We start from the raw sequence: 26,289 nt of genomic DNA on the forward strand, positions 1-26,289 counted from the left end.
CATTCTAAAGATCTCTTAATACTCACAGATACTTTTTCCCATGTTGACATATTGTATAACATCTATCATATGCAATAGATATCATTGTAATCGCCTGAGTTTCAACATAATAGCCTTAAAAATTTGCTAATATTTACTAAGTTCTCAAGCAAAGGTGTTACGGTGCATAATAGTGTGAAGGCTGAACCAATTAGCACAAAGGTCTCAAATGCACAACTCCATTCACTACATCTAGGGAGAAGTTTGCTAGCAATAATACATGAATGAACATGTAGCTATTTTGATAACAATTAGCAGAAAAGCTTTCACATATATAACTGCACCACATTTATGGCGAGTTTGTTTAGCGATATTTCATATGTGACTTGAGTAGCTATTTTTGTACTCAGCTTCCAATTTAATGCGCAGAGGTCTGTCGCTAACAAACCGTAAGAAAAATAATAACTGTTCATCGTCTCTGAGGACTGGTTTTTTTACGTGATTATCACGGCTGTATGGCAGCAGATCAATAAGCGTCAAGTTGTCCAAGGATAAAAGGCGCATCGGAAATAATTTTTATTTTATTAACAAATGTGATCAGCAACAATTAGACTGTTTGCCGTTTGAGTGCATTCTCTGAGAAATCCTCTTCGTCAGAGGGTAAAATACCATAGAATCTGCCAAGGCTAGACATTCATCAGCTAGTTTACCATGAGCATTACCACCAATCCACCAAAAATCTGAATTTGAAACTTCGGAACTGCCTGGTAGCGTCTTATAATGAAGAGTTGTATGTGATTGATGAGATATTGTTATAATTTGTCTTTGCGACTACAATTATTAGTTAGATGCGCTGCAAAGTTATATTGTAACAATGTAATAATTAAAAGTAAATTAAACGGTTGTACCAATCCTGAACAAGAAGGTTAATGAATGCAGACTGATGAATGCCGCTAATGTTCACTGAACACACTGTACAAAGGGCTGTAATGATGTTATAATAGTATAGCAATGATTAAACATTTTACGCTCTTACGGAAACTTGTTAGCACCGAAGTACGCGTGTCTAAAGAGTGGCCAAAGTATAAAGTCTGACCCAGTATCTGTGGTCTTACGAGAGCAAGGTGGTAAGATTTACAATGGAAGCCCAACAGATGCCCAATAGCTTCGCAGTCAGTGTTAGCTGATTCAAAACATATTGCAATCATTGATATTGTGTGAGGAGTGTTTCTTGGACCATGTGCTCAGCGCATGCCATTTAGAAACCATTTTGAATGGAACTGATACCATCATGGTCCACTGTTCGAGGCCACTGCCAGCGGAAAAGAAGGGTGGGCCAATCGAGACATATCCAATATGGGATCTCTTTCCGTGTGAAGTCTTGCCATTCACAGAAACAATCACGCAAGACTTGTCGATCATATCAGTGGGTAAGGCAAATGTGAGCATCTCATCAAATACTGGATTTGCCGATGCTGGCTGCAGAACTTTGGTTTTTCCTTTACTAGTGACTTTGGCATTGGCGATCAACGCGATTTTCACATACACACCTGCAAGAGACAATGGTGAGAACTTAGTAGGGAGTACCACAGCCTAAGCTTGCTCAACATCATTTGTTAGCCTCTAGACAGATCTAAACTAATTCTAATTCTGTCATTTCTACGCAATTATCCGGGTAGAACAGAATCTGCATAATCCTGATTTCTTTAGAGATAATCCGGCTCAACTATGGAAGCTTTTCCGCTACCATAAACAACTGGCTCCAAAGTCATCTTTTTTCTATTGTGTGACGTACTTTCTGAGTAATTGAATCAAAGATGCTAGAAGAAAACTACGGCTCAGTCTACATCTAGCATGTCATGATGAAGTAAGCATCCTAGTTACCAGCAGGTTTTATTAGTGGTTATTATTATTACCACACTTGCTGGCATCAATATGGTCTGCACTAGCACATCTTTAAATTGAAACCGCAGAACCCCTACTCACCTTCGTAGGGTTTGTTGTCTTGGTCACATATCGGGAGCTCGGAGCCCTTGGCTACATAGATCTTGAGGAGGCAGCTGGTAGGCTGGTAGCACATGGATAACATAATGCTTCCTTTGTCTCCACAAGTCGTGGCCTGTAGAGAAAGCATTCAAAATCTATTAAAAAATTTCTTTCTGTCACACCAACCCTACACATTAATCGTAAGAACTAGAGATGATCTGCGGCAGCTATTGAAACTAATAGGTAATTTGTAAAAGATTATCCCTATTTCTTTAATCCTTCCTGCCTCTAAACTTGATTACAACATAACAAATGGGCACAGATAATATCTTTCGACGCAATTGCGTGAAGGAATCAATCTGGTAGCTGTTGTACCACAAAAAATACTGACCATGCCATTAGTGTAGAGAGGGCGCCACAAAGGCTTCTCTTCCATTGCGTGAGTGGCCTCCATACTCATCTCACATAATTGGTAGGCCACAATTCCTAACTTTTTCTTTTTGGATGGCCTGTCGACTGAGTACACCGACAGCCTCACAGCACCATCTAACTTCTCAGGCGTTATGTTGTGGAACTGTAAGTCCTCATTATACAATGGATCAGAGTTGCCTTTCTTTACTGTCGTGCTAGCCTGGGACAATTTCTTTTTAGATCGTGAAACTAAAGTCACTCGCACGAATGAATCGAGGACAGGTTGTTCATATTCCTGCATCCACAGGTTTCTGGCGCTAATAACACAAACAGTCAATAACTGTAACTCATTTTTGTAGGAAACTGTGAAACAAAGTTCACCATTAGAATTGCTACCAGAGCCGAGCTCGCTGCTTTCATACATTTCCGAATCCAGATCTTCTTTTGAAATGTCAAGGCTACAAATGCTGCTGCGACGAGAATGGTTTGCGGCTATTTGCACCACAGATAATCTCCGTACATTTCGATGTATGGGAGAAAGCGACGACTGTGTATTTATACTCTCCGATGATTTCCATCCAGAATTTTCTAGAGTGAAAGAGTTGTTGTTTTGATTGCTATCTTCTGAGTCCTCGATATGTATGGTCGGCTCTCCCCAGCTTTTATGCATGCAACCATCTGTGTAGTCGGAGATAGGCTGAATGGCAATGGTCCTTGTCATTACAGGAGGTGCCGACTGCTTCCTTTTGGTAACCGGCGATGTTCGTGTCATGACCATCTTATCCTCGCTCAGCGGTACATAGAAGTCAGGCTGTGGTAAATAAGTGAATGTCCCCTGAGTTACCAAAGTTCCACATTTTGTAGAAACCTTCTTGGTAGTAGGAAAGATGATTTGAGTACTACTTGCGCTGTCCTTTCTCTTTCGACAGCAATCTTTGCAGCAGAAGCTTAAGGCACTTTTTAAGTACTCCATACCTACACAAGTATCAGAAATAATTTTGTTTAGCCCTCAAATTAAGCAGCCTAAAAACGGTAACTTTTATTATTCTTTATTCCAATAAGTTCCTGGATTTTGATAAAGAAAAGAGGTTTTTTAACTCCCACTAGCGAGCCTATTTTTGCACAGCAGCTATGCTTTGTATGCTTCTCTAAAGAACACGGCATGCAAGATCTATATGTAATAATTACTAATTTTATATCCTATTATATAGACGTAAGACTCTACCAAAAGTTTGATTTAAAAAAGCTGAATGAAAATTGTTTCGAGAACACTCTTTATGTATGGCTTGTGGTAGTAGATTTATGAAATGAAACAAGTCGACTGCTACAAACTGTGTACTATGATTGTGAACTTATACACTACTCACCTGTCCAGCAATTCCTTGCTGCTTGTTACAGAGACACAAGTTGAAATGTGTACATGAGCTGTTCATAGAAACGCTTTCCCCTTGCCTATATCTAATTGCTTTCTTCAACATCTAATACCGCCTATTCAAGGCGTGTGTCTACATTGAGGGACGGCAATAGCCTGACACTTGAGTGATTATGGGGCTAGTAGATGCACTGCGCGCACACACATTGTTATTATACGTAGAACCTTGTCCCAGAAGTCAATAGATGCACGTGTTAGTCTTTATTCATTGAAGTGGTGTTTCTGCTTTGATACGATACAATTGCAGACGTATGAGGTTTGTCCATTGTTCACGCTGAGAAAAAAACAAAGTAAAGGAATTGATGACTTCCTTTAGGAACGGGTGAAAATGATACTTAAAAGGAACTGTTATATATGTTGTACTTGTTCGCTGTAACTGTTCATCTTTTAAATCTACATTTGAGGGTACGAGTTTTAATAGCACTCTTAGCAATAATACTGCAGTCTGGTCAAACAGCTGAAAGACCATCGGGGTATATTGCGCCAACATCAAGGTCTCCTGGCGATTTGCTCACACAATAGTTTTCTAGGGGAACTGGTTTACGAGCCAAGGGCAGCGGGGGCTAACTGAATGTCTATAGGACATAAGGGGGTTATTACAAATTATTAACACTTGATATAATCCAATGAACTTCCCTAATGACGCAATTAATAATTTTTATATTACCTGATGTAATAGCAGACTTTAAAAACACTCAAACAGAGATATCCAATCTGGAGCAATTAACAGCTAAGTTGTTTATGCACAAAGAACACTAGCGGTGAGAGAGTTGTCTGCTACCGAAAAATTCAAATCGAAAGCCATTTAATAAATTAGGTAGGAATTGCTAAAATAAGGCAAGATTTTGCCAATATTTTGACTTGGCAGTAAGAAAAGATAACTTTAAACAGCGTTTCGTATGACTCTTTCAAGGAGATGTATGGTTGGTTGGTTTAGTGGCACTACAGATGTGCATCCTTCACTGCTTTTGTGAACTGTATCAAATATTTTACAAGACATCATTTTAGGTTTGTTTTATGCAATCAGTAGGGCTGCGGCATGAGGTGGAATGACACCACAGTGTCACTTGAAAATAATCTTGAATTCAACTGTGTATCTCAACTCTGCTAAAATTGTGAAGAGAGGATGGGAGCTAGCAGATGGCAAAGTAATAAATTCTTTAGACAAGTATATTGCTGATGAGATCTCATATTAGCACTATAGAATAATGATTGTAGAGGCAAGATAAAAGTAACTAGTAATTAAAAACAATAAATGCAATTCAGCATGTAGAAATACGTTTGTAGGTAGGCAGCTACTGTTGTCCATATATGACGCGGGTGAAAATGCTATAAAAAATAAAAAGCAATAACACACCCATAAAACACGTAAAATTACAAATGGGAGAAACTTAGATAAGGTTTTGTAGAACATGCAGCATAAGACAAGGTGTCGCAGAGCTTCACTGTCGATAATAAACAAAATCTGTGAATGTCGTCTTTCATTGCGTTTGATTGCCAACAAGATTGGACGGAGTAAATCAAGAAAAATCAATAAGACAAGCCGTGGCCATAATCGTCTTTAGGAAATTATACGGATCAAACATGACAATGACTCAACCATGTGAAACTTAGCAACACCGACTTTCATTAACATCCACCTAGGTGGTCTCAGATCTGAATGAGGCACAAAAGAATGGCATGGCATGATCATCGCAGAGAGCTTATGCCGACCATAGCATCCGGCAGTATGGATATAGTCAATTTATGTTCTGGCCAGGAGAACTCCTCTGGCTTGGAGACCTGCCAAAAGAATTAGGTTATTTATTACTAAGATAGAGTGAGCGAAAGAAAGAGAATGCGAGTCATTTGTCAGCACATGCCTGAAAAGTTAGACTAAAGAATGATTATCTTTCCCTCGCTACGACTCGTTTTTAGTCAACGAGCCTAGTAAAACATCTTTTAGCTGCAGAATAGAAACCGCATGATGAAAGATGATGCTACAAAATACGCATCATTCAAAAGCCTCAAATTGGAATTAATTGCAAATGAGTAAAAGTATTACCTAAATGTAATATTGCTACTTGATACATGAATCTTACACACAGCTGCTGCCAAATGTGAAATGACAACGTTATGCCATAATTCATCCAAAATTTACTAGCAAATGCTGAGAAAGCATTAAACCTGATAGTGTAAGAAAAAAGGACAATCGTTATTTCTATCAAAACATTTAGTGTGAGTCTGTCTATCTTCAAATAAACAATGTACATATTTAACTTGATTTAGCAGACTAAACTGGTGATATGTTTAGATTTAGTGTTATAATGTCAGAGAGTAAATTATGGCCTTAATGCTGTATATTGATTCCTTCTTGATAAGGTCAGATTAAAACACCCTTTCTCTTCCTTCGCAGCCATTTTTAAACAAGAAGCAAGAACTGCATGTAAAAATCCCAACGAGAAAGGTACTTCCAGGAGAGATATAAAGATACTCCAGGAAGTTACGTTGATGAGGACTCTTATATCGGCTAGAGGAAAGAGTCAATATCTGAAGCGTCCTCTGATAGGTGTTGATTGAGTGAGTGGTGCTGACGAGGTGATAAAAAAAGCTTGGAGTGAGTGCAGAGACAACAGAGTTGAGGATATAAAATAATTTAGACGAGAATAAAATCAATGGCAGCCAGCGGAGCATTTGTGACTCATGAGCTCGAAAGCAGTGCTTAGAATATAATACGAACCAGAACATTACAGATACATAAGTTCTGGCAAGTAAATTTGTTCGCCAGGTTACCAGATAATTTTCCTGCTAAAGCATGGTGGAATTTCACTCATACCTGCTGCAGAAATAAACACAGTAAGAAGATGAGAAGGGATAGACCTACCTGACCGATTTCATTGAGGAAATCGAGCTGATGGCTGAGGTGATTGATGAACTGATTATCTAAGAGCACTTGCAACCATGGTCCGTGTCTAGCGTATCTGTGCTCTTCATTGACCATAGCTCCAGTGACAGATGGAGAGACCAGTGTGACAGCAGACTCAGTCATGGCACTCTTAAATGTAAAGTGTCGGCCATGCCGCAGCCTTCCTCTGTAGTCATAAAATACCTTCAATTTTAGGATATCCTAGACTTTGTTCCCATCAACCTGAGAGTGTTCAAACGAGCAGTTAAGGAAATTTTTGTAGGGCACTTGGGATCAATTAAAATACTCTGGTTCCAACTGCAAAATACTTAACCGTTATACTACTAGCTGACAAGGAAGATGAGCAGCAAATATGGGTGATCTTAAACAAGAAATTTCTGCTATCAAAAGTGTCCATTTTAATGCAAAAAAATACAGTAGTATTGTCAATGTTATAAGTACGGATTATTTTTCCTTATATTACACTCCTCTATACGGTCATACAATATCCATAGCTTCGTCATCCAAAATTTGTTCATGTTGGTAAGCCTTTACTAAACATGAAGGAATAAATAGTACAGTGGTGAGTGATACTGAACCGTGACATGTACCCATGCAATGGAATATTTAAGAACAACTGAATTTCTACCTCTAAATATATAGGTTGTCTTGTCACAGATTTGGTCTGTTGCTAACAGCAATTTATACCGGTATCAACACTTCTCTCATAAGAGTTTACGATGCATGTCATGAAGGTTTGAAAAAGTCACATCATAACCAGCTTGATTAGCCTTTGAGTAATTTGGAACCCGAGAAAAAAACAACAACATAATGTGAAACTGACTTGAATTTCGTTGGACCATTCAGAAGAAGGTAGTAATCTCAACTCATGCAAGTTGTTCTATATCTCAAAGTAAGGAGTAAATTGGCACTTTTTCACACAAAAACCTATATATTATGTTGTTGTTGCTTTTAGCAGGTCTTTTTTAGGCGTGTTATTACACAGATTTGGAAATTATGTAAGTGTCATTAAAAGAGGGGTACAGACAGCACAAATAACAAAATGGTTATGAAAATTTTTTTTTATTTCAATTTAGAGTTATGTTCTCCTGAAAAATGTTGTAATTGTTTAGCACAGCTGTTCGATATGTTTGAACATGAACAGACTTGAAGGTCAATGACAAACAAGAATTCCTGTTTTCATAGCTATATATAGCCAACTACCCACTAGACTAAACAAAGAACCTTTTGCTAAAAGTTCCTTTTATCCTTTCCTTGTATCCGAGGCTTTTGTAGAGCTTTATTTAGGAGTCTAATAATTTTCTCAAAGATATCTCTCAGTATCACAATGATAAAATTGGGTTTTAAGTATTCATTGCAAAGGAATTCAAGTTAGCTATGTGCAGCCATCTATCATTACAAGCAATACAATAACAGTACTGCAGTTTCTTTATGTCAGTAGCGGTGATAATCATCTGATTTTGTTTTTACCAAACTTTTTCAAATATTATAATGAAAACAAATCAAAATCTCCAACTGTTAGCTGCACTAGAAGCGTGAAAGCAGCCAATTTTTTAAATTGTCGCAATATATACTTATGTGAAGTATTGCGCAGCAGGAGGTAGCCAAGTTGGCAGCATTAGAATCATACCTTCACGTAACAGGCATATCCAGAGAATATATGTTTGCAAATACATATTTGGATTTGACATAAATCATAAAATGAATAAGTTATGGCCGAGTAAAATATGACAAATTGTTCTGTTACGCCTCCAAACAATAGTTCCTTATGATAGCTATGTAATAGTTATGTAATAGTTATGTAATAGTTATCATATTATTAATTACTAATAATGGCTAATAGTGCTCCCTATGGTCACCAGCAGCACCAAACTCCTTAGCGATGCCTTTTCTCTAAATTACGGGTAATAAACATGCACCCGTTATTACATTCGCAGAGATTTATTTTTGTGACAAATATTAGGTTTTTTTTAACAGAGATCCAGAATATTCTTAGACAGAGCAAGCATATACATGTATATACAGTATATATATGCACAGTAAATACACAGTATATATACTGGTATATATAACGTATATATACAGTAAATATATGCACAGTATATACATACCGTATATATATACTGAATATATACATTATATATATACAGTAAATATATATAGATTTTATAGAGATATTAATGTTATCAAATATTGCTGTTATTTTATGAACATAAAACACTACAGCAATTACATAACTCTGTAAAGTGTGTCCTAGTCACATAGTTAAATGTGAAACAAAGAGAAGGCCTTGAATTTATTTTGTGATGAGAAATTTTTGCCAGTTTAACAGGGCAACTGACTCAATAGTCGCTATATTTATAAATAATATGACCATTTGGGCCATGCTGAGCCAAAACAATAACGTTATGCGGAGTCTTAAACAAAGAATCACCAAATTTCATGTCATTTGAAGCATTGGCTATCTTATAGCTGACTAAATGTGTATAAGTAAACAGCTCTAAACACACTATGGCCATGTCTTATAGCTGACTAAATGTGTATTAGTAAACAGCTCTAAACACACTATGACCATGACCATCATTTCATACAGAATTGCATATTGTTGTCTATAAAATGCAAGTCTATAAATGTCTATAAATGCAAGAGTTTCTGAATGCTCCAATCACGAACTATTTTTAAAGTAAATATCTTTTCCTAGCAGGCTGTATAAGACATTTCAGTGGTACATCTGCACAGGTACGGATGTTTAGTGCGGCTAGCACAAGAATCTATCTTGATTGATAAACTCCACACACACATAGCTAAAACATTTTTTTACAAGTTTACAAACTTTTGAAGAGAGTAATGGTAATGTGACTGGAAACGATCAAAGGATATGCAAGCAAAGGTAGTTTTTAACCGCCTCAGCAATGAGTTGGCTTTATTCAGCAAGATAACTGAGATATTCAACTATCAGCTTTTGCACAATCATTCTAAATGCGAAGGTCAAACCCCGTCATTTCAATGGTGAACTGCTCTGCACAACCATGAACAATTCTTTACATACACTATCAGAGACTAGCATAGACTATCATACACTATCCTATCACAGACTATCAGAGACTAGCATAGACTATCATACACTATCCTATCAGAGACTATCAGAGACTATCATAGACTATAACTAACAATATGAGATTAATGGATTATTACACCTGAATAAGGCCCAACAGGACCTTTAATACATTGTTAGTGTATGAACGAGAGGTAATAGTTAAATATCTCTTATCTTACTAATTCCATTTTTCAACTAATTCATTAACATAAATGTTTCCAGTCTTCAGTAACTTTTGTTAGAGTAAATTTTAACACTTGAGCTACGAACATGAAACCCAGTATCGATTCTGACATCCTTAAGTAAACAAAAGTAGACATTAGTAATGATTAATATAAATACAGTATTTACAACGTAAATAATACTTTCCAGGAATGTTTACGTAATAGGGAATTTACATTATAAGAACAGTAAAATACATGTAAATTACTCAATCCGCTCCAAGATCTTTCCAAATTCACCCCTTTGGCCATGGAAAAAGGAAAAACTTGACTTAACTGTTTTAAATTGTGGGCTGTACCGTAACTGCAGTATTATTGGTTCGCATCGACAACTTTTCTCCTTTTTCTGATCAATCTTACGGGATTTATAGACGATGATTGTGGAAATTTTTACAATAAGTTGAAGGAGAGCGTACATTTTCAACGTTCATTTACAACGATTTGCTTTTTTCTAAACAGCAGTCTATTCTGCAATATAAAACTACAGTCAAACATGGATAACTCGAACTTCAAGGGACCGAGCAAAAGTGTTCGAATTATCAGAGCGTTCAAGTTATCAGAGCACTGTCACAAGTCAATATATTTACTTACTTATTAGTAGATACATGTACATATACAAACTATAATATAAATCAAAAGCACAAATGGCTTGTTTCAAATTAAATGCTTCCAATGTAAAGTTTAAAACGTTTTCATGAAAAAGTATAGAGATTTTTCTATCACTTGAGATTGGTTTGTTGTTTGAGGTGATGTTATTGCCAGGACGTTTTTCAGATTGACATTGGCAAAACTTGATCGTTGTTGAAATGCTCAAAAGAAAAGACATTTTTTTCTTTTGGGGTTTTACCCACGATCAATTTTGCCGTTTTTTCTTGAAGTTTATGCAGATTACCTTACTTTACCTGGGATTCGTTAAGAGCAACACTCCGAAGCAGTTCAATTAGAAGTTTTACGAGGTTTTACGGTACATTCTATATCACTCACGCTTTTTTAATAGATACTTATTGAATGTACACACGTATTCTGTGTTTAGGTCAAACGATGAATAGTTTTTTTGTAGCTCAGACAACGTATACGTTTAATTACAACATTTTTTAAGACGTTTTAAACATTCAACATTCCGACGTTGATTCAACACGGAATCAACGTCGGAAAACTATTCATCACGGGCTAGCCGGGTCACGAACTCAAGGATTTTCGCCACGCACATACAAAATAACATGCGATTTTTGTTTTGTATGTGCGTGGCGAAAATCCTTGCGCGCGTGACCCGGCTAGCCCGTGCTATTCATCGTATCGCAGTATAAATCAAATTTCACCAAACTTTTAGAAAAGTCGTTGACAAAAATATTTTGCCGATGGTGGTAATAACGACACTTATGAATTACGAAAAGATGAAGTTTACCTCTATGGCTTTGAATAAAGTGATTTTCTAAAGCGATAACAACCGTTTCGGTAGCCGTTGGGCAAAAAAACAGTTCGAATTAACAGTGTTGAGTTCGAGTTATCTATAGCAATTTATCATTACGTGGGAACGGACCAAAGGAAATGTTCGAATTAACCATGTGTTCGAGCTATCCGTGGACGAGTTATCCATGTTTGACTGTAATAACAAATATTTTATACGTCTACAATAAACTAAAACAAAATATTTTTACTATAAAAAAACGGTACTACCAGTTCGTCGTCTATTTGTATCAAAGGGTGAAAGTAAGGAAAGAAAACTTTTGATGATGCTCCAACTCGTCACATTCAGATTGGTAGACCAACGCTGTAACACCTACACCAATCGATCACCTTTGTATTTGTGAACAATTGTGCAGCAGTTTTCGTCTGTTTTGTCGACATATATGACGGTCTATCACGATGAACTAGAATGTCACGAAAATTGTATATATATAATAGATATAGCTTTATACACGCAACATTTTTCTCTGGCAAGTGCAGCGAGATTGAGTAACATTCAATTCAAATTTGAGAACTCGACTGAGTTGACACTTTACGTTATATAGAATTTACATTATAGGAGCGTCTACTGTCTATATTATAATAAATATATATAAAGAAATACAAAGTACAAACGTACACGAACATGTATATCATAAAGTAAATATTAAATGAACAATAATTAGGTCACTGACTACTTTTACATCCTACTATCAGCTCTAGTTCTGTAGCCCCCTTCATCCACCTAATGGACTGTCTAGGCTACATTTAAATAACAATAATGGATAATGTAACGCAACTATTCCGATGAAGTTTGGGCTGTACTACTAACCGTCCGTACCCTCACCTGAGTGCAAGAGGAAGCAAAGACCCTGTCTCAGCGTTGAACTTGAGATGAAGGGCATCTAATGTTCTGCTACGGATGAGCTCAGCAGAATGGTCAAGACTATGGTTGCTATCAGAGCTGCCTTTACGGCCATCGCCGCTGCAACAGACAGCCTCACTCGGTTCACAAAAGACTTAACTTTGTGTAACAGTGAGCAGACAAATCCATAAATAAAATCATAAAATGACAGCTGTGAATGGACATAAAATGTATTATGATTATTTAACACGGCAAAACAATATTTCAATGAGAATATTCAGTGTTATTTCTCTTCGAACTATTACAATTTCTCAGAATAGATTATAGACTTTCAAGGAATACCTTTGGCAAGCTAGATGAAAGCCATTGCTACTTCGTAAAGATTAAGAGTAAATAACATATCGGCAAAAGACAACTCCCACACTGCTTCTCATAATCAGCTATGAACGAATGAATCGGTTAAGAGTCTTTCATCTACATTTAGCAAGTTACAGATGATAGAGAGGAAACGTGTGCCTGTAGTCAATATATGATTTCTACCAGATTCCTCTTACTTAAATAACAAATCACATTCTCTTTATAGCAAAATACTTTTCAATAACTCCAGAAATTTCTCTCATTCGAAACAAGTTTTCCATCCAAAACTCTGCAAGAACTACCAAGAAGTCTAGTAGCCCTTTTAATTTTTCTATGATATACCAGAATAATGGCTTCAAGTACAAATTTAAGTTATATTATTCTAATAGTACCCATTCGGTACCATCTCATACATGTATGAGCTTAGATAATGTAATAAGGTTCTTCTCCTAGATAAATGTTCAGAAGAGCCCGCGACAATCAATTTCGTAACCAGACTGTCGATAGCGTTCTATGTAGTCCTAATATTACTAAGGTTAAAAAACCAGTAGAAAATGTATTAAAATTAATCGAAAAAACTTGTAAAGAATGTTTATGCAAGGGTTAAAAATACTATCTTAGTCAATAGAGTAAGGCTTTCATTGGCTCTACAGTTGAGCTATATTATCTGAACAAAGATCCGGTAGCGTTAGAAATAGGTCCCACAAACAATGAGCTAGGCAACCAACAAGTAGGTCAGGATTAAAGTTGTTACTACCAACTGCGCTATGCCATCAAAACATGTTGTCAATTTGTAGGTACTGTGGGCCACTATGGAATACTATATGGAATATAGTATTCCATAGAGTATTATATGGAATACTATATTACTTATGGAATACTATATCATGAGCGCAAGAAACCACAATCCATGAACTAGGCCTTAAGAATAAGCTGTATTCATCTATATCCATCTATCGATACCGATGGTACCTAGTCTAAATACCATCGGTATTTAGAATTCCATCATGTCGTTATCGTTGGTTTCTAAATTTCTGACCAAGTCATCGGAACATAGACCATGACATAGACCATGACCTTTGGCTCTCGCAAGAGTTTCAGTTCACAGTACAAGTGCCACTTATCAAATTTTGACGCAAGTAGTTAAGATAACCTGATGCAATGCATGTAATTGGCGCAGCTGGTCCAGTAGGAGACAGCATACTACTGTAGCTTCTTCATTCTAAGTGCTTTGCAACATCGGGGCGAAGGGCAAAGATGAAGGAGGCCTAATTACTACCAAGATATTTTCTTCTTATCAAATATCGAGGGAGATGAGTCAGTATTCTTCCTGTTTAGGCAGAGAAAACGAGTAGTAGCGAGTAAATGGAAAGTGGGAGAGACATGATCAATAGTAAGTCTGACATAACAAACCTTTGCTGCTCGCTGGCTGCCAGCCGATTCTCATCCAAGTGAGGCTGATGATGGCTGGACCTCAGACCTTCCTCTAGCATGAGCTTTAGTTTTTCAGTATCTGTAATCGAGAGCAAGTGAATAAATTGAAACTTACCTGCTTTGAAATAAAATCCATCTCTTGAACCCGACGAATATTATCAAAACATTAATCATGTATGAAAGCCTATGGCATTATAGGAGAAGCGTATGCTATATGAAAGTCTAAGATATCCCAGAATATGTATCTGTCATATGAACGTCTAAGATATCCCAAACTATGTGTCTGCTATACAGAACTATATACAGAGCTATATATAAAAATGTGTTAGCAAAACTCCAAAAGTAGTAAATGTGCAAGTGTAAAATAATGCTACAAAATGGAAAATATGTATTCCCATGAGTAGCGCGAGCGTTGAACAATACTACATCATGAAATAGAGCTGCAATACTACGGTCCTGAGGTGTTGGACAACAACAATCTGTGGGAGAAGCATACAATATGCTCCCTATAAGTAATAATTCCTGTCTCTCTGTCATAGAAGTCCTGCATCAATTGTTTATAGTGTTGCTTGATAACAAACAATAGATCTACCTACATATTTAAAGCTGAAGCTTCCTCTGAATCTATATACAGTCAAACATGGATAACTCGTCCACGGATAGCTCGAACACATGGTTAATTCGAACATTTCCTTTGGTCCGTTCCCACGTAATGATAAATTGCTATAGATAACTCGAACTCAACACTGTTAATTCGAACTGTTTTTTTGCCCAACGGCTACCGAAACGGTTGTTATCGCTTTAGAAAATCACTTTATTCAAAGACCATAGAGGTAAACTTCATCTTTTCGTAATTCATAAGCGTCGTTATTACCACCATCGGCAAAATATTTTTGTCAACGACTTTTCTAAAAGTTTGGTGAAATTTGATTTATACTGCGATACGATGAATAGCACAGGCTAGCCGGGTCACGCGCGCAAGGATTTTCGCCACGCACATACAAAACAAAAATCGCATGTTATTTTGTATGTGCGTGGCAAAAATCCTTGAGTTCGTGACCCGGCTAGCCCGTGATGAATAGTTTTCCGACGTTGATTCCGTGTTGAATCAACGTCGGAATGTTGAATGTTTAAAACGTCTTAAAAAATGTTGTAATTAAACGTATACGTTGTCTGAGCTACAAAAAAACTATTCATCGTTTGACCTAAACACAGAATACGTGTGTACATTCAATAAGTATCTATTAAAAAAGCGTGAGTGATATAGAATGTACCGTAAAACCTCGTAAAACTTCTAATTGAACTGCTTCGGAGTGTTGCTCTTAACGAATCCCAGGTAAAGTAAGGTAATCTGCATAAACTTCAAGAAAAAACGGCAAAATTGATCGTGGGTAAAACCCCAAAAGAAAAAAATGTCTTTTCTTTTGAGCATTTCAACAACGATCAAGTTTTGCCAATGTCAATCTGAAAAACGTTCTGGCAATAACATCACCTCAAACAACAAACCAATCTCAAGTGATAGAAAAATCTCTATACTTTTTCATGAAAACGTTTTAAACTTTACATTAGAAGCATTTAATTTGAAACAAGCCATTTGTGCTTTTGATTTATATTATAGTTTGTATATGTACATGTATCTACTAATAAATAAGTAAATATATGGACTTGTGACAGTGCTCTGATAACTTGAACGCTCTGATAATTCGAACACTTTTACTCGGTCCCTTGAAGTTCGAGTTATCCATGTTTGACTGTATATATATAAATCTCAATGTTTGCTGGTCTGTCTGTCCGTCCGTGTGTCAAGTTATAGCGGTAAAGTTTTAGGAACAAAAAATCTGCCTGGCAGTGATTTCGATCTCAGAACCTCCAGTTCCGGAGGGAGTTGGCTTACCCATTAGACTGCATCCAACAGTGCATGCTGATCAATAATAGTGAAGACATTCATTACATTGGTTTAAATATGCTTCACGGCTGAATGCCTGGTGTTGCGCGTGTAATAAACCGGTTTATAAACACTTGCAGGTAATATAGTGTGAAAGTAATGTAGTAGGTAAAATAATGCAGGTTATGTTGTTTATAAGCTGTTTTTATTACCCATGCAACGCAGGGCATTCATCTAGTAATACATAAAATACCGTAAACAAGAGTTTCAAAAGATAATCACATGACAGGAAGAAACATGGCTTCAGAGTAAAAACTGTCAAGTTACTTATATAATGAATGGTCAGATAACAGAAAAAATTGAATGTCTCTAGTTTGGTCAAGACTGGAAAAACAATATACGTGTAGATCTCTGTTATACAGCGGATACAGATTGACGAATTCCTGAAAACGTAATCTAGAAAAGCAATAGCTAGCCTATACGGTTGACCATGTACCATTACAATGATACATAGGAAAAACTAATAATGAATATGAATTGGCTGCAATGAATGCTTGATTATTCTAAAACACCACATGAATTGGGCAGAATGTACAGCAGCATTCACCTTAGACCATAACACATTAAAAGAGACGTTATTGCTGGCATCAACTAGCCTTACTACCTTGAAAATTAAAAGGGTGTACTTATGGCATACCAGCCCATCGCACATACCTGTATGAGGAACTTTAGGGGCATCATGATGGGATGTAGACTCTGAACACGGCAGTTCCTCCCAGCTAACATAGCCTGAGACTCCACTCAAGTTAGAACCCTCTTGTTCAATACCTATGGGACAAGATAGCTAACACAGTGAGCATATGCTCCTGCAGCTGAAAGACGAACAATTTCTAGAGATCGAGATAGTCGTCTACCCTGAAACCACATTCTTATCCAGTAGTTTTTAGCAGTGATTGGTGACAGGCACACACAGGCGACAGAAATACAAATAAGACAGGCTCGCTGAACCGGTAGCTGAACCATATTAGTCTAGACTCTTCTGCACTGCTGCGAGAGTAACCAACTGCAGATAGCAGAATAACAATGCAAAGACTTTGTATCTTCATTAAAAGTGTAATATACTGTACATTTTCAGCTGACATTTCGAGAACATTAAATCTACCGATACGTTTTGTTAGCATAATGAAAGGTTTTTGATAAATCTTCACATTCTGAAACTTACACATAAATTTTAGTTGCGGTAACATTAGAAAATATGATACATCGGACACAGTGTAGGCTTCAATGAGATGAGACATACCTATCGATGTACGCACCTCATGACGAGAGCAGGACTTTAGATATCTCTGCTCAAATACAGTATCACTATGTTTCCACGATGCAAATGATGCGGATTGGGAGCTGTCGTGTTTGTTCAATTATCATGTAATAAGTGTTCTAATGGATATTTGCATGTTGTGGATTAACGCAGGCACTTTGTTAGAAAAAATATAAGGATCTCCTTTATAGGGGAGACTGGTGAGGGCTGGGTCAGTGGGAGGGTTGGGCCAGGGGCTGTTTACAATGAATGAACAACCACATGGCTTTGTTTACAAAGTATTTTAATAGGTATGATGTCACTTCCTTTCTTCCATGTTGGCCAAGCTTGAATGACAAAGGTAAGCTGTAGAATCAACAAAACTTTAAAATTTAATACTAAAAGTAAATTTAGCAAGTTGAAAAATGTAACAAAATTTCACCAAAAGTTGTATTATTATGTTGTTAACATTCTTATCTGTGGATGCATGTAACAATATTGTATCTTTTCAGATTAAAAAATTAGCCATGCTTTGTTCTGAATTCTCAATATTTCATGTCAAAATTTAAAACTGGAAATGGTGAGAGTTGGGTCATCTGAAATGGGAGAGTTGGGCCATTGGCCCAACCCTCACTTTAGTGGCTCAACTCTCACTTTGCACTTTATAAATTATTTTCTAAGCAACAAACTTTAGTTTTAGATGATTGCTCTTAATTATTTTTTAGTAAATTATGGGCAGACTGTATAAGAGGAAAACCGATAGGGTTGTGGATAAAGAAGGACTATCCAAAGCAGCAGAACAGGTGAAGGATGGTAAAATGTCTGTTCGAGGTGCAGCGGCACACTTTAATGTATCCAGAACAACATTACAGCGGTATATCAATATGACTGCACAAGAACGCTTGACCAGTTGGGGCTACCAACAATGCCGGAATCTCAATCTCACTATTCCCCCATTCATGGAGAAAGCTCTAGCTGACCACATAAGAGACTTGGACAATAGGTACCATGGTCTCACTCCTAGTAAATGTAGAGCACTAGCCTACGAGTTTGCTATGCATAACAACATTAGTATGCCTGAATCTTGGACAACAAATTCATCTGCTGGTAAGATTATCTTGCTGATATTTAGTAAATTTGATAAAAAATCAATTTCATTTCTTATCTCTCTACATAAATTTCTTTATTACATTTTCTAATAAATGAAACTAAATTTTTGATTGGACTGATTAAACAGAGCATTGTCATACTAGCTATAGTCTACATGAAACTATTGTAGGACAAGCATGGTTTAAAGGATTTCAGGAGCGACATCGACTGTCATGCCGCAAACCTGAGGCTACCTCAATGGCCAGATCAACCGCTTTTAATAGAGTTACAGTTGGAGAGTTCTATTCTAACCTCACAAATGCCTGTAAAAGGTAATAGACCTAATATACTATAATCTTTATTTATCGTAGTTTATTTTACATAGGTTACAAGTAATCTCATAAATATTCAAGCGATTAAATTAAAGAGATTTTACAGCATCAACCGTCCAGCTTCTGTTTTGTGACAATTAACCTGGTGAACTGAAGGTCTTTAACTTCTTTGCTATGTGTGTCGTTGTAGATTCAACTTTTCCCCACAAGACATATATAATATTGATGAAACTGGCTTTACAACTGTCCAGGCTCCATCTACAGTAGTTAGTCAAATTGGAAAGAAGCAAGTTGGTGCTATAACTTCTGGAGAGAGAGGACAGTTAGTAACAGTTGTATGTGCAATCAATGCTGGCGGCTCTGCTATTCCTCCATTTTATGTATTTCCTCGGGTAAAAGTCAACCCAGCCTTTCTCAATGGAGCTTTTCCTGGATCAGAAGCTGCAGCTGCCAAATCGGGTTGGATGAACAGCGATATATTCTCCGAGCAATACTTACCTTTCTTCATACGCCAAACCAGATGCTCCAAAGACCGCCCAATCCTTCTCATTATGGACAATCACGAATCTCATGTCTCGCTACAAGCAATAAACACAGCCAAGGAAAATGGTATTGTTATACTAACGTTACCTCCGCACACATCTTACCGCCTACAGCCTTTAGACCGAGCTGTGTATGGACCTATGAAACGGTGCTACAACAAAGCCTGTGATGATTGGCTGTGGAGCCATCCTGGGCGTCAGATCTCCATATACGAAATAGCCGAATTAACAGCAAGAGCTCACACTGTGGCTGTCACACCAGCAAACATAAGGTCTGGATTTCATGCAACCGGAATTTCTCCTCTCAACAGTGACATATTTCCAGATGATGCTTACCTGCCTTCAGATGTCACAGATCGCCCGCTCTACCAACCCGTAGGGCTCCCTGAACAGTTGCTAGAAGTGCCTGCTCAGATACCAACGCCCACACAAGCCCCACCTAATATACCCATAAGGTCTCCTGATCAATTGCCAGTACTGGTTGAGCAGCCAACCCCAACCAGAGATCATGTACCAGAAAATATCAAGGTAACACCCCAGAGTTTGATGCCTGTTCCTAAAGCACCAGCACGCAAAACAAAAACTTCAAGGAAGCGCCGGAAAACCGCCATTTTAACAGATACTCCAGAAAAGAACCTGATTGCGGCTGAGAGCAGGCAAAGAGAGTTAAAGAAAAAACCTGCCAAACGATGTAAAAAGAAACAGCAGATAATTGAGTCGGAGACTTCCGAAAGTGAATTGTCAACCATTTTGACAGATTCTGAGGAGTATTCAGAAGAAGAGAATGCTAGGTCAACTGTAGTCAATGAGAAAACTCTGCAGGTTGGAGAGCATGTCCTGGTTAGGTATGAGACACAACGGAAAACAGAATTGTTCTACATTGGTGTTGTAGAAAAAATTGAAGATCGTTATATAACTGTTAACTTCATGAGAAGGAAACCAGGTAGCACAGCCCAGTTCATTTACCCGACTGTTGAAGACCGTGACAACAAAGTAACGGCTGATGCAGTGGTGCTCCTCCTAGGCATGCCGACGAGTGTCGGAGGGTCAAGCAGATGTGTGCAGGCCGTAATATTTGACATTGACTTGAGCATTTATCATGTACAATAAATAAATATATGCTTTATGGAAATTTTGTCTTGTTGCATTCACTTTTTAGATGGCAAGTGATTTAAACTTAAAATCTTACTAGTATTTACAGTGTGGCCCAACTCTCCCGAAAGCTGGCCCAACACTCACCAACACGAGGGAGAGTTGGACCGTTTCAATTAATTTGCGTAAAGTTAAATTTCTCAAAATTTTAATCTTTTCTGCAACTATATTTGGTTAAATTATGTGCAGCACGCCTTAATCTACCCTAAGACAAGATATTATTGTTGTAATAGATTTTGCTTTGATACTGTTGTCAAAAAATTGTAACGTGGCCCAACCCTCACCAGTCTCCCCTACCTATGACTAGAGGTCATAGCGACGCATTCAGAACTACTCAAATAAAAATAAACCCAACTGTAGAAATTGTTCAAAATAGAATAGCTCGCACGGAATGTTCTAGAGCATCAATTCTAACTGCCGTTTTTATCCTTCGCAAGCATGAAACATTTGTTAAAAATTTGCTAGTAAAAAACTTGCTTGACTAGCGGATTTTTGCCGTTTCTATCTTGCAGAGCAAAGAGATTGAATTAGCCTTACACATGCCAAACCACCAAATGAATAAACGGCAAACATCTTATCAAGCATAAACTAATCTGCCCTGAATAAATGAGGAATATGTTCTACTAGTTAAACTATGAATATGTAAATATTCATAGTTTATGCGTATGAATAATAAAGTACACAAGTTTTAGACTGAGATCCAACTACAATCATAAGCAATATGTGTCAACATTAACAGCAGATCACTTTCACCGAGGAGCTTTAACTCGAGTTTTTGAGTAGAGATGCTATGATTCAAAGTTCAAAAGCTGATCCAGATACCAATCTTTTGTTTTGCTCGGTTTACTGCTCTTGTTTTTATAAAGAATATAAAATATAAATAAAAAATATATCGATTTTGTATAATTTTAATGGTCACAAATACAGGTATTGTATTATATTTTTGCCTTTACAGTGGTTGTAACAATTTTCATAGCTGTAAATGAGAAATACAACACACTATTTATGTTACAGAACGCTTTCTTTGAATTTCTTAGTGAAATTGCTCAAATATGAATAAAAGTAATTGGATAGAAACACATCTCATTAGGTATTTATATGAGTGATAAAAATTGTTGCTTATGTATTTCAGTGTGATAGGATACCATAGTTCAAGTATTAGATCTGTAAAAATTATTTGAGGTCTTTTTTGACTAATTGGAGAAAAGATCAGCCGACCCAACCCATAAACCTAAATTCTGTGTGAAGCTGATAAGCGATAATAGGATCAGGGCATCTCTAGGCGTGACGTGCTCGGGACATGACTACGGTAGACACTCCTATAACGTAAACCTCCTCTAACATTTATTAAACTTAACACATAGAATTTATGTAAAGTTTTTGGACAATTCACATGAATTTTATTGTTCGTATAACGTAAAATTCCTGCAATGTAAACATTCTCGGAGAAATAATTTACGATATGCAGACCTCTACTGTACTTAGGTCACTCAGCTGTTGAGCATTAAATGCAAAAATGAAATCGTATACAACATTGTAACAGCATATAAAGCTAAACACAATGCATTATATAAAATAGTATGACATATGAGAGTGGATAACTCCCATTTTACATGTATATACCTGTATCATAAAACTTCTATTTGAACGCCACCTTTATTTGAACACTGCCTTTATTTGAACACCACTATAGGAGAAGGGTTGAAAAATAGAGTGCTACCCTTTCATTAAATACCACCTCTATTTGAGCGCCACTTTGACATCCTTTGATCTTTACAAACCCATAAGTGATCAGTAAAAAATTGTCCACAAAATGGCACTAAGAAAGACTCAGTTACACCGATAGCATTTAATTGTTGCAGTTTGTATCGAAAGTCCATTTTCTAACTCCAAAGCTCTATGGCTTCACATTAAAACTTTGAAAACAACACTACAGAAATAATTAATAACTGTATCAGGCTAATAGTAGTTCCTTGTGTAACGCGGTTTTGATACTTCAACGTATGTGAAAAACTGTTACATTTACGATGGAATCTTGAGGCTAAATATTGCGCTAAGCGCGTATACAGCTAAAATTTGATTATTATTTTCGTGAAAAGTTTTTTAAATAGCCACACGTAAAAGTTTTGCAGCAGTTTAGAGAGTGGTTTGGAAGTTTGATTATGAAATTGAAGTTCACATTCATGAAGTTTCCTATTGCAGTCTCAACTCTAATAGCTTTCTGCTCATCTAGTCTTTCAATTATTTCTTCATAGGCATCTTCGGCATCAATTGAATCAATCGAACGAGGGAAAATATTTACATGTAAACTTTCCTCTTCATTAGATGATTATGCATTTGCTACAAAGCCAAAGTATTCTTCAAAAGAATTGTTTAGGTCTTTATGACCAAAAAATCTGATGAAAAAAATGATTGTTTGACTCACATCACACCATTTTGTATTATTTTTGATTGTCATAGGGCTGTGCGAGGCAACTTTTTAATGTTTTAAGCTTCTACTATATGTACTTAAACCGAGTTCAGAGTTTGAAAGAGCATACTTTGTTGGCCTAAATATAAGTAACTTTTCGAACACAATAAATGCATGTGGTATCGAGTTTATAAAATATGTTACTAACGTTATAGTAACCCCGCTAACTAATAATACTACTAATCCATATACTGATCCCTTGGTAGTTGGTATGAGAGGTCATCAGATGTGTCGATAAAACACAGAGATGAGTAGCTGTGCAATTATTCAGAAATAAGGTACTTGAAGCTGGTCAATTGGTGAAGGTGTTAGTGTCAGCCAATCAATCTGAATGTCACGAGTTGGAGTATCGTCGAAAGCTACTTTTTATACTAACCTTGAACCCTGGTGACAAATAGACAGATGTACACCACTTATTATAGTAAAAGTACATTTTTCCTGCTTTATTTTAGACATAATACTTTTTTATTATTTTTCTTTGGCAGAATAGATCTTGCTGTCTAGAAAAACTGAAGGACAAATCGATATAAATTGACATTAGTGGTGTGCGCTCTCCTTAACTTACAAGATTACTGCAATCATCCCAACTAACATGATGGTGGTAGATCAGGAAATAGACTGTCTTACCAAGTTCAAGCTTCTCCTGAAAGCTGGGGTCAAGCTCGAAGATAGTCTCTCCTCTCCTCATATCTGTAATGAGCCAAGGGCCTCCAGCGCTACAACGGATGGCCCAGATCAATAGCAGATAAAACTTCCCTCTTTTCACCATTTCCTACTGTCACTTCCCATACATGAATAACCTTTTCATCGCAAAGCTAGCAGTTATCTTCTGAAAAGGTGGAATATTGAAGACTAACAAACCTGGAAACATTTCTAAGAAGTTCAAGGACACCGGGACCATTCCAATGCTGTGCTGCCTTAAGCTCTTCTGCACACACGCCAACTATCTGTATGAAGTTGATATAGCCAAAAGGTGACTGCGCTGGAGCGAGCTGTGCATCCTCAGCCATAAGCATATGCTGTATCCTAGATTCTGTATTGTCCAAGGGGCTGTGCCATGATACGTGGTCACCTCCTTGGAGAATGTTCTCTGCAAACAAACATACTTCAAACTGAATATGGCTGTTGGACCGAAACCAGCCCTCAAAAGTGATAGTCAAGTCATTGACAGCACACATACACTTCAACCTAGTCTTACATCCACCTCTACGAACAAATCTGAGCTGTACCTACTTTGACATAAAAAGTAATTTCCAACATATGACGTCTAAAAGTTCTCAAATCATCATAGCTTTGGTAGCAAAAATGAAAAGCTAAAAAACCAACACGCAAACGCCAAAAATGCAGGATTAAATCAATTTGAACTATACATTTAGTCTGTGTTAAGACTATGTTACACCATGCAGTATAGTAAATCTACCACCAAACCTACTCAATGACCAGCATACCCCTTCAGTAAATAATAAATACTGCCTCCAAATAAAGTAACCATAATAACCTTTTTTATTATATTGATTTAGTTTTTCATATAATTGGATTTTTCATATTTAAATGTAAGTATTATGCATTTGGCTTGATTCTACATATAATTACATTGTTTTAGGACCATGGAATGCTTTAGGCAAAAGTACAATACATTTTTATTATAAAACTATAGGCCCCAAATATGACAGTTTCGACATATGAAGCAAACATAAAAACGGACCATTACCAAATGCCGAGGACTGACGACAAGGACACTGACGACAAGGACACCAAAGTAGCTTGCACAAAGTGCAAGAGTTAGCCACAATATCCATTAAGCGACAACGGGATGGATAGCTATTATCTCCCCACCTGATTGAAATACGTAATGAGCTAAGGCTTGCATGAGCACTGCTGGCCAAGTAGGCGGTGCGGTTTCTCCTATCTCCTTCTTTAGTCGAAAGGTCAGCTCAAAGCCATAGCCACTGGCTTCCTCCGCAGAAGTGCGTCTACCAACCACAACGACTCCTCAGCACTACTTATTTGGAGAAATTCAGTACGAAATATTTTACAACATAACTTTCTGTGGAAATTGAAAAAGCTTGCAAATAGAAAAAATAAATCTAATACCATCTAAATAAATCTAATCTCTAATACCATGAAGATTAAGTAGTCCAGACAGAGATGACATACTGGTGGACATGTGTGCGCAGCTGTATAATTAGGAGACATGGCAGCAGCAATATTAGCCTTCAATCTAATTCAGGGTGTATTGTTTAAAGACAACCCTTCATCTGGTGTACATTGTACACTTTCATCATGGCAGTCATAGTAGTTATTTGCATCTGGTGCCTTTATAGCACCTTGCTAAACTTGCTAATTGTTAATTAACCATCTTTCAATATTGAACCAAATGGGAAAATTCTGATAAATTTCTAAAGCTGTTAATTGAGAAAAAAAATTGTCTTGTTTGTATGTACAACTGTGCAGCAAATGACAGACAAGGGAGGCAAATCCAATTTAGTCATACACACAGTTCAACGCAATGTGAAACGGTCATTAGAAAATGAATGTAATGAAACATACCATACTTCATTCAAGCTGACATGAGCACACAAATCTGAAAACAAAATAAAGGTATCTGGAAAAGTGAACAAACATACTCGTGCACACGTCCATCTCCATGCAGATCTGAGAAGCCTAAGCTAACATAGTGCCAATGCGGAGGAATATTTCTTGTTTCGTCTCCATTATTTTCATACATAGAGATATAGTCCAACGGGTCAGGCCCACCCATCCTACAAAAAGTTTGTGAAACTGCAGATTTTGATGGCTTGCTCAGATGTTCTGAGAGCTATAGCTAAACAAATAAAGAAATGCAAGAGGTATGTTGTCTCTGCAGAATATAGCAAAACTAACCAATATTTCTTCACTGTCGTTACTTGAAGGGGATTAGGCTGTCTTGGATAAATACTAGAGCAAGCGTGATAAATTGCCAAAACACCGGGTGGAACTATCGCTGGTTGTGATGAGCTTTCAGCATTGTTAGTGTTGCCATTGGCTGAAGACACAACACTTCTATTAATAGGCGCAGCATGGCCACCATGATTAGAACCCTGTAGTTCTTTTGGAGATGGTTTTGATGAGTTTTCTGTAGAACGAGTCTGAACATTCCTTGCTTGTTCATTGGATTTACCATGCAGCAATGACTCTGATCTACTACCTTTAGTTTTTAATTCATCCATGACAGAGGGCCTCAAATCAACTCTGCAAAAATGGCATAAAATAAGATATGTGAAGACCAGAATCACAACAGAAAATGTAAACACTATCTGCAAACTGCTTACTATAGTAATCTCTATTATTATAACTATAACAATTAATAACAACATTAGTTATGTAAATAATATTATTAATACTAATAA

The 26,289-nt window shown here is 37.0% G+C and overlaps 2 protein-coding genes across 2 annotated transcripts; both read right to left on the bottom strand.

The window, feature by feature from the left end:
- Positions 1–835: 835 nt before the first annotated feature.
- LOC137410661 (synaptotagmin-7-like) lies at positions 836–3,349 on the bottom strand. The gene is made up of 3 exons (XM_068096123.1): positions 2,357–3,349; positions 1,966–2,098; positions 836–1,529 (listed from the first exon to the last, which is right to left on the bottom strand). Exons 1-3 carry the CDS (start codon positions 3,347–3,349, stop codon positions 1,168–1,170), a joined length of 1,488 nt encoding a protein of 495 aa, XP_067952224.1. The 3' UTR covers positions 836–1,167.
- A 1,611-nt stretch (positions 3,350–4,960) lies between these two features.
- On the bottom strand, positions 4,961–26,131 carry LOC137396670 (suppressor of fused homolog). Its single transcript, XM_068082988.1, has 10 exons — positions 25,784–26,131; positions 25,528–25,662; positions 24,737–24,873; positions 23,762–23,990; positions 23,528–23,616; positions 16,733–16,846; positions 14,113–14,212; positions 12,325–12,462; positions 6,672–6,879; positions 4,961–5,590 (listed from the first exon to the last, which is right to left on the bottom strand). Exons 1-10 carry the CDS (start codon positions 26,107–26,109, stop codon positions 5,498–5,500), a joined length of 1,569 nt encoding a protein of 522 aa, XP_067939089.1. The 5' UTR covers positions 26,110–26,131; the 3' UTR covers positions 4,961–5,497.
- Between the last annotated feature and the right edge of the window lie 158 nt (positions 26,132–26,289).

The sequence above is a fragment of the Watersipora subatra genome, chromosome 1, assembly GCF_963576615.1.
Source record: "Watersipora subatra chromosome 1, tzWatSuba1.1, whole genome shotgun sequence".
Classification (NCBI taxonomy): domain Eukaryota; kingdom Metazoa; phylum Bryozoa; class Gymnolaemata; order Cheilostomatida; family Watersiporidae; genus Watersipora; species Watersipora subatra.

Coding starts and splice junctions, on each gene's coding strand:
- LOC137410661 (XM_068096123.1), bottom strand. CDS start 3,349: ATGGAGTACTTAAAAAGTGCCTTAAGCTTCTGCTGCAAAGATTGCTGT. Junction 2,099..2,356: donor CTCTCTACACTAATGGCATG/GTCAGTATTTTT, acceptor CTTTCTCTACAG/GCCACGACTTGTGGAGACAA. Junction 1,530..1,965: donor AGACAACAAACCCTACGAAG/GTGAGTAGGGGT, acceptor TGTCTCTTGCAG/GTGTGTATGTGAAAATCGCG.
- LOC137396670 (XM_068082988.1), bottom strand. CDS start 26,109: ATGGATGAATTAAAAACTAAAGGTAGTAGATCAGAGTCATTGCTGCAT. Junction 12,463..14,112: donor GCAGCCAGCGAGCAGCAAAG/GTTTGTTATGTC, acceptor TGTCTGTTGCAG/CGGCGATGGCCGTAAAGGCA. Junction 6,880..12,324: donor TTGCTTCCTCTTGCACTCAG/GTGAGGGTACGG, acceptor TTATGACTACAG/AGGAAGGCTGCGGCATGGCC.